At 38.9% G+C, this 11,713-nt stretch overlaps 1 protein-coding gene across 2 annotated transcripts in view; it reads right to left on the minus strand.

The window, feature by feature from the left end:
• Positions 1 to 1,023: 1,023 nt before the first annotated feature.
• The window catches only part of recql (RecQ helicase-like), a 26,479-nt gene continuing 15,789 nt past the window's right edge, over positions 1,024 to 11,713 (minus strand). Inside the window, exons 11-17 of one of the 2 annotated variants that reach the window (XM_034863176.1) lie at positions 10,494 to 10,611; positions 10,259 to 10,397; positions 9,454 to 9,545; positions 9,118 to 9,334; positions 8,229 to 8,355; positions 5,003 to 5,127; positions 2,328 to 2,562 (exon numbers count right to left, since the gene is read on the minus strand). In XM_034863176.1, coding sequence (XP_034719067.1) covers positions 5,023 to 5,127; positions 8,229 to 8,355; positions 9,118 to 9,334; positions 9,454 to 9,545; positions 10,259 to 10,397; positions 10,494 to 10,611 — 798 coding nt within the window. In that variant the 3' untranslated portion in view covers positions 2,328 to 2,562; positions 5,003 to 5,022. Of the gene's footprint in view, positions 2,563 to 5,002; positions 5,128 to 8,228; positions 8,356 to 9,117; positions 9,335 to 9,453; positions 9,546 to 10,258; positions 10,398 to 10,493; positions 10,612 to 11,713 lie in introns of both variants that reach the window. The other variant, XM_034863175.1, reaches the window with a different exon arrangement.

The following is an 11,713-nucleotide window of genomic DNA, read 5'->3' on the forward strand; positions in this document are numbered from 1 at the left end:
ATCTGTGTTCATTAAAGTACAATTTCTTTGAAGAATTTTGACATTTACTCATTTTTCTAAAGGCACTGCTATTATTTCAAACACAACTGTAAGTGGTCCCCTAATACTGTATCTGAAGTCTCTTTTATATAGGCCTTAGTGGTCTCCTAATACTGTATGTGAAGTCTCTTTTATAAAGACCTTAGTGGTACCCTAATACTGTATTTGATTTCTCTTTTATATAGACATTAGTGTTCCCCTAATTCTGTATCTGAAGTCTCTTTTATATAGACATTAGTGTTCCCCTAATTCTGTATCTGAAGTCTCTTTTCTATAGGCCTTAGTGGTCTCCTAACACTGTATCTGAAGACTCTTTTATATAGACCTTAGTGGTCCCCTAATACTGTATTTGATTTCTCTTTTATATACAGTAGACCTCAGTGGTCCCCTAATACTGTATCTGAAGTCTCTTTTATATAGACATTAGTGTTCCCCTAATTCTGTATCTGAAGTCTCTTTTATATAGACCTTAGTGGTCCCCTAATACTGCATCTGAAGTATCTTTTATAGAGACCTTAGTGGTCCCCTAATTCTGTATCTGAAGTCTCTTTTAAAGAGACCTTAGTGGTCCCCTAATACTGTATCTGAAGTCTCTTTTCCAACATTCAGCCTTGGTGCAGAATTACAGCCACTAGAGCCAGTCCTACAATGAGCTTTGCCATGGGGGGTTGGGGGGCAAGGTGGAGGCTGGGCCAAATTCTCTGGGTGGACAAAGCAGAGAAAGGGGAGGTAACCTAGCACCCTGTTTCAAATGATAAAAACAAACAATTCAAAAAAATAAGGTTCCATATACTGAATGCCAGGGGGCTTTTTGGGGGATTAGCACAGTGTGGTGGATGTCAGTGATTAACAGTGATTTTGATATAAAAATATCACAATTAACTTCCAAGTAAAATGCCCATTATTGCTTAATTTCTTGTATTACCTGTCAAAATTCTAATAGCCTAATAACCTATTTTAGAAATTAAGCAACTAAACAAGATTACTTTGAACAAAATATATTTTTAAATGCCCCAAATTGATCTCAATCTGTAATCCAAATCTTGCCCCATTTTACATTTAGCCAATTTAAGATCAAGATACAAAAAGAGAAGTACAGCTTTAAATCAAGTGTCAAAACTTGATTTTGTAATAATAATGTATTAATTAAGACATTCACATCATTGGCAACACAGCAGGTGAGGTATGAAAAGTATTTATAAGTTTATGAAGGGCATTTAAAGGCACTATGTGCTGATTCTTTGTGTGTAATTACAGCATCCGTCAGTCACTGTAAGAGCTTCTTGATATTAAACCTATCGGGGAAAATGTTTCAACCTGCACCCTATTTTCCTTTTTGACATTGGTCCAGTATTACAAGAGACCGCTGTTAAATAAGCTACAATGCAAGTTTTTGGGCAGCTGGTGTCCGACAACATTATGGAAAGGATCTCTACAACGATAGACCTTTTAGTGAAACTAAAATCGCAAAACCCACCAGACTCCATTTAAATAAACAGTAATTGTATCATCATAAAACACACTGATTCAAAGTCGACAGAAAAAAATCAAAACTTCCAAAAGACAACATGGTTCATCTTTCCATTGTTCTAACAATCATCACTCTGGTGGGTTTGGTCTAAAATGTCTATCTCTTAGGGAGCCTTTCCATAATGTTGTCAGACACTTAGAATAACAATCTGTGTCTATCAGCGGAAAAAACAAAACTTTAAATGGACGCAAATTCACAGTGCACTTGTCTTATACATTGCAGCCCATTTCACAGCTGCCACTCAGACACCAACGAACAGGAAAATGGGGTCCAGTTTAGAATAAAAAAACAAAGTTAATTTTTAAATCTAACTGCTTCTGTCACTAGTGAACCACTTTCCTCCTGCCACTGACTCGCGTCCACAGGCTGCGGGCCGTCTGGGCAATGGTCACCCTGCGGGGCAGACGGAGGCTCCTCAGAGGCTCCCTGATGCACGCCAGGACTCCTGGCTCTGCAGGCTGCCCCAGGTATTCATGGGAAATGTGGTTGATCCTCCTCAGCTGCTTGCTGTAGTAGTTCCTTAGGTCACAGAGCTCTTCAGCTGCTGTCTCAGAGATGATGGAGTTGTGTGACGGAGAGCTGGGCACGATGTTGCCACCTGGGGACGGAGAGGGAACATCGGGTGCTGACACGTCACAGCGGGGTTTCCTCCTCACTCTTTGAGGGGTAGTGGATTTGCGTTTGGAACAAGGTTTAACTGGATGTGATGGCGCTTTCTGAACATCACCGTTATTCACAATGTTTATTTCAACATCAACCTCAATTTCATGTTGGGAAATAATGGACCTCCTTTTATTCTCCTCAACCTCTGTCAACTGTTTGTTTGCCCTCTCTGTCCATCTGTCTGTCTGTCTGTCTGGCTTTAGGTCTCGATTCCTGGACAGGTTCCTCTGCTCTTTAATTACTTTCTGTTTGGGCTGTGGGGGACAGCTGTTGTCCATGACAATGGGGTCAAAGGTCACATCAATCTCCTCTTCATTGGCCGATGTGTCCTAGAACCATTTGAAGACATAGTGTCAGTGAACAGTGTCAGTTAAATCTGTCACCATAGTATGCATTACTTCTAGCCCTTTCAGAGTACTACAATATATAACAATTGATTATGTTAGCAGAGCCCGTGTGATGAAATGTTAGTGGCAGTTAGTGGGAGCATGCTACATTAGCACCAGAGATCATAAGTAATAGGCTTGGGCGATACTTACATTTTTACAGTTGTCATAATTGTCAGTCAGAAGGGATCATTTATGCCCCAAAATTTCAGCAAAGCGGTGGTAAAGCTGTTACTTTTTATTCAAAATTCAAACTACTGTTTACATGTCCAAATAAATAACATATTTGATTTTTAATTATCTCTTAATATTATTATTCTGACAGATTTTAAAATTCACAGTTTATATCGGCAGAGCTGTGCCTGGTAGACTACTCCTAAAATGTCTATCTGACCCACTGTATACCCTGCTCCATGCTCTTGTTTTCTTTACTAATGAAAAAAAGAGATTCATGCCAAACAGATAATCATGAAACCAAACAGTAAGAGAAATTATGTAGGGAATAGCTGTTTATAAAATCCAATTGCCAGTCACATTAACTTGTCACTAAAGCAAGGCCGCAGAGACCCCAAGAATAAAAGATTCATTCATTTTACATTTACTGTTCATGTAGCTTAAGAAAAGACCATAGGCCATATTAGATTATGTGTTTCTATGATTCAAACAAATAATGCCTTAGTTCTTCACTGTAAATGAATTTTTCTAAAAATGACAGCTTTTACATAGCCACAGAATAATCTGTGATTCAGCAGCATAGCTTTCTTTATTTAGCATCAATTTAAACTTTAATTTTGCATATACAGTTCTAATGTGCAGTGAATATTTTTGATCATAAAGCTGTGAATCCTTTTTTGTAAAACGGCAGCATCTTTAGACTATTGAAGACTAGCATGCATCACAGTTCCATTTTATGCGGCGACATACAGCGGCACACCGTGTAATCATGCTAGCTGGCTTGATAGCGTACGAGCCAACATTCATTAGCAGAGCTGATGAATAAAAAGCAGATTAGTTAATCTTACATTTTCTTTCAATTAATGCCCCAAGGAAGATCAATCTAATTAAACCAAGTTATACAAAATAGCAAAAAGACATTGTAGTGCCAATAATGTCCTTTTATCGCCCAAGCCTGCTGGTTAGGATCAATAAGATGATATCATGCTTATTATCTAAACACATTAAAAAGCAATTAGGTAAAGAGAAATTTTAATGGTACGTGTCCACTGACAAGCATCATTTCCACGCTTCCCTTTCATTGTCTATGTTATCAGCCGGGCAACGCATTCCGGTAGCGTTGCAATGACTCTCAAGGAAGCGGAAAGTTTAATCCAGGCTACAAAACAGGGTCGTCTAGCTTGACTTGCCGCCTCTTGAAAACTCACAAAAATCTTTTTAACCGACAAGTGGAAAGGAGGAAAATATCCATTTGTTTTTTTTGTCCATCATATCTACTTACCTTTTGTCTGTCAGTAAACCAAAACTGTAAAGCGTCTGGCTGTTTAGAAAAGTGCTATAAAACTAAATGTATTATTATTATTATTATTATTATTATTATCTAATTGCGATTATTTATACTGATATTGCAATTCACAATTGTTTCCTCCTAGTTTAATACTGCTTTTATTGTTCTTAACAGCTGTGTCTTTTCTATTTTTTCCCCCCACCTTATAGGACAGTATATGTTGCTTTGTTGTATATCTTTTGCTACTTCTTCTTTTTTGTATATCTTTCTGCTTTCACCTTATACGCTGTTGTTTTGCTTTGTTGTATATATTTCTGCTTCTTTGTTGGGAGTGGTCTTGCGCTAGATCATGCGTTGTGCTGTGTTTTGTTGTTTTCTGTTTCCGTGAAGTTTTGCAGGATATGCATATGACTTGTAGGCCGGGACGTCTCTGCACCACAGAAATACTTAACTCAGAACGGTTTGACACATATTTTGCCTTCAACAAATACTGATAAAATAGCGATTAATTATGCAGCCCTACCAATGTCCATCTAAAATGAAGAAAGCTACAGATTATCTCTCGCGTACAATGTTTTTAGAAACACGTTTTGTTGAACCGTTTTAATAAAACAAGATAAAGTTTCCCAATAAGCCGCCATGTTGGTCTGTATTGAAATCCGGGAGCAGACGGCCCCGCTAGCAAAGCGTTCGTCCAATCAGGTGCAGCCATGGTGGTTGTAGGAGGGTGTAGTCTGTATTTTGACATCTGCTAGTGCAATGCTGGAAACCGTCATATAACGCCGCTGTGGACACGTACCATCAGGGTTTTATTAAAAACCTTCAGTGCTAAATCGGATCCAAAATTGAAGCATGAAGTAAAGTTTGAACAATGCCATGCCGACAGAAGCAGTAATGAACATAAAGAATGATGGACTGTACTTTGGGGAGGGGGCGGGGGGTTAGGGAAGGTCTGTCTTGACTTTCTTGGACACAGGGGCGTCTCCACCACTTTCAACTGATCTCTTTCCCTCTTTGGCTTTGCCCTGGCCACTCACAGCTTTTACCTGCAGGTCATTAACAACAGTCTTTATCTGAGGGAGTTCAAAGACCTACAGGGAGTGGACGAGGGAACACTAGAGGGGACACTGCACATGGAAATAAACAACAGAATCTTCCAATTTATCATCACAATGGCGGAGGCTGGGGATCCCAGAAGCCTCTCTGTACTCGGATCATCTTTCAGGTTCCTTGGTCATTCTGTCCACATCTACATGGAACAGTTTTAGGAACTGAGCTCAAAAATATAATAAAATGGTCAAGAATGCTATTGAAAGGGATTAAATGGTCTGAACAACCCTAAAATATTCCATTTAGAATAATAAAAAAAGACAAAAGCAGCTGATCATTTCATTTGGCTTGCTGGAACCAGCTGTTTGGTATCTTAACTAGATAAATAACTAAGGGAAAAATGAATAAAAAATCCATGTCCAAAACTTTCAACCCCATCTCATGGTCTTCATCATCATCATGAGTTCATACTTTGACCACGTGATGACAAACACGCTAAATCCATTACAACAGAGCCAACTTCAATATGCTGATGAAGACCAGGACAAGCGTTTAACAGTCCAGGAACAGAAAAAAAGAAATATTAAGTGGACTAAATTAAAAAAGACTGATCATTTTAAATATCATTTTTAAATTATTAATTGAGTCAAAGTACTTAAGTACAATACTTTCATTAGGGATGTCAACTGGTCACTACTTGATATTCCATGATATAGATATATAAATAAGTAAGTAAGTAAAAAGCCATAGGTAACTCCTTTGTGCAGCGTTCTATGCCGGTAGTAGTTGTCATTCCTTTTAAACAGCTGTGCAAATCAGAGTAGCAAAATGAAGATCAGCAGTGGAATCTACATCTACTATTTAATCTATGATTAATCATGTTATGGTACTAATAATGATCATTATATAAGCTGCGTATATAACCAGATTTATAAATCTTGAAAAGAAAAAATGCACAAAAACCCTCTACATCATAATAGCTGTGTTTCCATTTAATTAAATAATTTAAGCAAATTTTGAGCAAACTCAAAAAATTTCAAATTTGGAGCGCTTCTCTCAACTAGATGGGAGTGAATAGACTCGCTAGAGAGTCAGACGTTGATGCTATAGAATACACATGGCTGTATCCTGCCAGTAAAACGAGTGGAAGAAGTAAATGCTAAATGGAAACAAAGCAAGGAGCCTTGGATATCTGACCCATCTACGAGAGAAAAATGGAGGGAGGTCTTTTTTGGTTTTAATTTTTCTTTTACGTAAGCTAGTATTGGTCATGTTTCATGCTGTCCAGAGACAAAGACACGTTATGGGAGTATCTAGGAAGATGCTGACTGGAAACAGATGATCAGTCCTGTGAGTTAAATATTCACTATTTCAGAATTTCTCCTGCAAAGGCATTATTTTATCTAATTTAGTGCATTGACTCTTTTTTGACAAAGGAAAAAAAACTCAAGGGAGTGGATTCTTATTTTACTGAGCAATTGAGGAATGTTTTATTGAATTTTGTTGTTTTCTAACAGATTTCGAATGAGATACTTTAAAATGCGCATAAATATATGTGAATGGAAACCCAGCTACGTGGACAAACACGTTTTTGTATAGACTGAATGATTATAGACTCAATGACTCAGTGCAGTGTACAAATCTCAACATTTAGCTTCAATTACTTACCTCTATCGATTTTCAGAAACAATCATGTGCGTGACAACATTTTAAAATGACATTAGGACACGTTGGAAGAAGAGGAAACTGGTTAGAGAGACTTCACAAAGAGAACAAAAAGAACTGGAAAAAAGTCACATTAATACACAAACACAGAAGACACAGAACAAATATCCAGTGGAGCACTAAAGAGAGGAGCTCGACATCTGCAGTAGTTTTTTTCTCCCATTATTTGCTTGTCACAGCTAAATTGGTTTTACAGTATATGGTGGGCAATATACCTGGCTGAATTGTTTGAAGAACGTCAGCTTGGAGAGAAAAGCAATAACTTTACTTATAGGCATTATCATCAGACTGTTTTACACCCAAAACATGTTTGCTTAACAATACCACAGCAGCATGTGTCGGACTTTACTTTGCTCAAAAACTACCTGGCCGGCTAATATATTTGACTAATTTCTAAGTCCTTGATTTTTCAGCTGTAGAGAGCAGCAGATGCTAGATTGGACAACAGGACTCCTTCAAGTCAGTTAACATCTTCTGAAATCAATCTAAAAACCAATCGTTCCGGTCAATATATAGTGGGTTAATACATAACCCAAGATCTATCTGCAAAAGATATTTGAACCAAGCCCCATGTTGATTCCCCCATATGATTCTAAATTAAAAAGATTTTTCCTGCCTGAAAAGAAGTTTTTCCTTGCCACTGTTGCACTGTTGCTTGTTCTGGGGGTAATTGTTGGGTCTCTGTAAATTAAAGAGTGTGCTCTAGAGCTATTCAATCTGTAAAATGTCTTGAGATAAGGATTTGAGTATTTCATACTATGAATGAAATTGAATTGATTAGGTTTGGGCAATATTATAACATTTATCTTTTTTTATATTAAATAAAAAAACTAAACTAAAATGTTGCTGTTCAAATTACCACTTCAAAACCATTCTTAAAATCCAACTACTCCCAGTGTAATTTCAATTTTGGCTTACTAACTTAAGGTGGACTGACCTTTAAGGTGGACAAGCTTTTCTCATTTTAGTGACAAGCTGCACCTCGGAGTTTTGCTCTTCTCAATAAGAAATAGAACAACAACACATTTTTAGTGTGATTCCTAAGAGTGACAATATTGGATAAACATACTGATCCAAATCCTGAACCCAATTTTTTTTTCTAGACACTACGAATGACACCATTTGAAGAAGGTCTTGTGCTTATTTTTTAAATTCATATTACCCAGCACTTACCAAAAAGAGGCTTTTTATAAGTCACTCAAACCACTTGTAAATGCTTTTTTTTTAAACCATGAGGACATAAAAGGGAGAACTGTAGATGTTTGTTTTTTTAAACTCCTAGATTACAGCCTGTACATGCACATGATGCCATTTACCAGACACAGTAGAACATCGGTTTTGTGATACATCACTGTGGGCAGCATTTACTCACCACTGCAGATGCAGTCCCTGTTTTCATCTTCATGGTGAGTGTGTGAGTCTGGTTCTTCAGCAGAGGAGCTTTGCGGCCCAGCTTCATGTAGAAGTAGGTGGTGTACGGAGTGAAGCTGAAATCCTCTCTGCAAGTTAACAGACAGAATTACAAACCTATGTCTAAACTGCCCCAAAAGACGTTCTAATCAACATCATGTAGAGGTGCTCGTATGCAATAGTGGGACATTAAAACATTTCCAGCCAACTATGTTCTTAGTCAACAAGAGACGGCCGTTCCTCCAAATGACAGACGCCAGCCAGCCCGGCTTCAGAACGTGAACATATACAGTGTCTTGATGAATTTAACAGAGCACAGAAGTAGGAAGGACATGCACTCATCCAAGCAAGTTTCAAGTCTCATTCACATTGAACACAACACACAGGGAGAACAAGACAGGGGGATTAATGTTACAAGCTAGGTTAAACTTTAGAAGCTCTGTTCCTTTGTGATTAAAGCCCAGGTTAGCTTAAACACGTTGCCTCTTGCACCTAGAAGTTGCAAGGGATTCAAAATAACGCATGCTGGCATCCAGGCGGTCTGGTGGTCTGTCTGCGCTGCAAGGCGTGTGTGATTAAAGGCAGCGATCACTACAAGCTGATGTACAGTACATGATCGGAGTAAGGTAAACGGGGTAAATTCAATCAGTTTAAAAATGCCCATATCGGCTCTGATCCAACACTAGTGATGGATCAGGACATGCCTTTTCAATAATCAACTTGGTGGTAAAAACAAAAAATCTCGTCTATGTCAAGCCAAAGTATTTTAACACACTAATAACTTTAAACAGAAATTTGAAACAATCACAAATGTAAAAATCCTAACAAATTGACTCCTATTGACAAGTCACCTGAGGTATCCCTGCAGCAGCAGCCGCACAATCACCGCTTCAGCCTGCAGCCGAGACAGTGTGGTAGTCTGGATCGTCTTCCTGTGCTTGGCTGGGCCTTTTCCCATCCATGCCTCCACCAGCTTCAGAGGAGTCAGCTTCTCATCCATGGACGCTGCTAGCTCCAAGATTTGCACCACCTGCTTGGCATGCTGGGTAATGTCCACGGTGGTGTAGTCTGGAGGGATAGAGGTCAGAAAAATAACTAGCTCCAATTTTAGAGAAGACGGCTTTTCTGCAACGATAGATTTTATTAAAACATATCGCATGCACAGACACAGTCACAAACACACACACCTTTTGCATGGCGACAAGTATCACACATCTGGTTGCATCCTTCATCGTCCCACACCTCATCAAAATGAACAGCCATGAGAGAGCGCCGACACCTTCATGCAACAAACACAATACTCAATAGACATTCAAGTCATGGTGCGTAGGCACACACATACAAAAAACATTGCAACAAAGGGTGTTACGCTCTGGCTACACTGAATGTGTAACATATGTAGACCGTTCGGGAAGCGGCTGTGCCACAGAATGTGTGTGTTTTAACCAGCCACATCTGCTTCCACACGGTGTAGGATTGTGTGCGTCACAGGCGAGACGGAGAGGTTTTGCTTTGGAATTGTTGTTTAACAATTTATCCAAACACAAAAAAACTCTTCAGACACGAAATATTGAATCGTTACAAGCGATTTCTTGTATGGTTATTTTGTATATATGGTTGGTTTGTGGACTTCTTAATGGTTATTTGGTTTATCTGTACAGATTGTTTTGTTCTTGTGTTGTCTGAAAGAGTTGCTTGGTTCAAGCCGACTGAGTTAAGCATGGACACTGATGGATCCAAATTGAATTTCTAATATCAGTTTTGAAAATCAAGAGGTTGGACTAAACAACTTCTTCCTAACCCTTTTGAACATGAACAATATTATTTGAATTGCTTATTTGTTGCTGATGATCTTGTTTATTTTTCCTTTGCTTACAAGTTTTACTTTGTATTTTAATTTATTTGAACAATGTTCAATAAATTGACTAAATAACACTTTATGAAGGACTGACTGTGTGTCTGTGTGTGTGTGTGTGTGTGTGTGTGTACTACCTGTCAATATTCTGGCAGTAGTCGACCATCTGCAGCAGCTTCTGCTGACCAACGTTCTCCATCACTACCATGGTGCTGATCCTAAAGATATCAGCGAAGCCAAAGTAGACCATGCATTCTGCTTGACGGTCGTCTCGACCTGGAGATACACAGCACGAGGGGTTATTGCTGCAAAAAAAATACTAGCACCGTATAAACTAACATTCTGCCCTGATAGACGGGAAACAGTGTCTACCTGCGCGTCCGCTCTCTTGGTAGTAGTTCTCGATGGACTTACTGATGGTGTGGTGGATGACAAACCTGACGTCAGGCTTGTCGATGCCCATGCCAAACGCCACTGTGGCTACCACCACCTATAGGACAACAAAATCAGTTACAGTCACTTATTCAAATAACACCAAAAAACACCAGTAAGTTTGGAAAAATTAAAGTGCAAATCCCTTTTGAACTACATTAGCATAATGCTAATGTATGATGGGCATTTCCGCTTCAGCGTTGTCATTTAAAGTAATGTTACAATTTAACCAAAAAAACAGTAGATTAAACACCACAGACACACTTCATTTAAGTGCTCTTATTATGCTTATTCCCCTTTCCTTTATTTTGTTGTATATCTTTTTTATGCACAGTATAAGTTAACATTGTAAAAAACAAAATAACAGCAGAACAGTGGGAATCGTTGAAATCCTGCACCCCCGACATCCCAGAACCAATGAGAGAGGGGTCCTGCAGTAGCGGGATTGTTCCTCATTTAGATGCTGACATGTAGGCTGACATTCAGAACAAGGTGTGGAATTTCCTTGGACTGATGGGGTGGCGGCTGAACACCCAGATCGACGGCCACAGTGAAAAGGTGTTAAACACCATATTAAAAAATCATGGGGGGCAGGACCTGAGCTTTCAGGGCCAGCTCAGTGGTCAACAGCGTGAGCTCACAGCTAGAAGGCGAGGGTTCGGTGATTCGGTGCCTTTCTGAGTTTGTGTCTTGTCTACTGTGGCTGTATGTTTGGGTTTACCCCGGGTGCTCCGGTTTTCTCCCACATTCAGTCTTTATAACATCAAATAACTGCTTCAATAAAAAATAAAAGCAAAATTGGTTCTATTTCATCATTTGCTGTTTGAGCTCAGAATGAAATTCTGCTGATTCTGTTAAATATATGAATATAAAATACCATCCAATCAAAAATCATGTTACATTAAGTTTCACACGCCAGTTTCCACACGTAAAAACTACATTTCTAGATTTCTCAATATCAGTGTGCACCATTCCACAAAGTCTGTTTTTAACTGTAAGGACCTTGAAATGGAAGTGAGCTGTGACACGTAGAATACTACGCAGTCACTACAGACTTGTGGTCCAGCAGTACAACAAAGACCTACATACACTCACCGGCCACTTTATTAGGTACACCTGTCCAACTGCTCGTTAACACTTAATTTCTAAGCAGCCAATCA

This window comes from Etheostoma cragini, chromosome 23 (assembly GCF_013103735.1).
Source record: "Etheostoma cragini isolate CJK2018 chromosome 23, CSU_Ecrag_1.0, whole genome shotgun sequence".
Lineage (NCBI taxonomy): Eukaryota > Metazoa > Chordata > Actinopteri > Perciformes > Percidae > Etheostoma > Etheostoma cragini.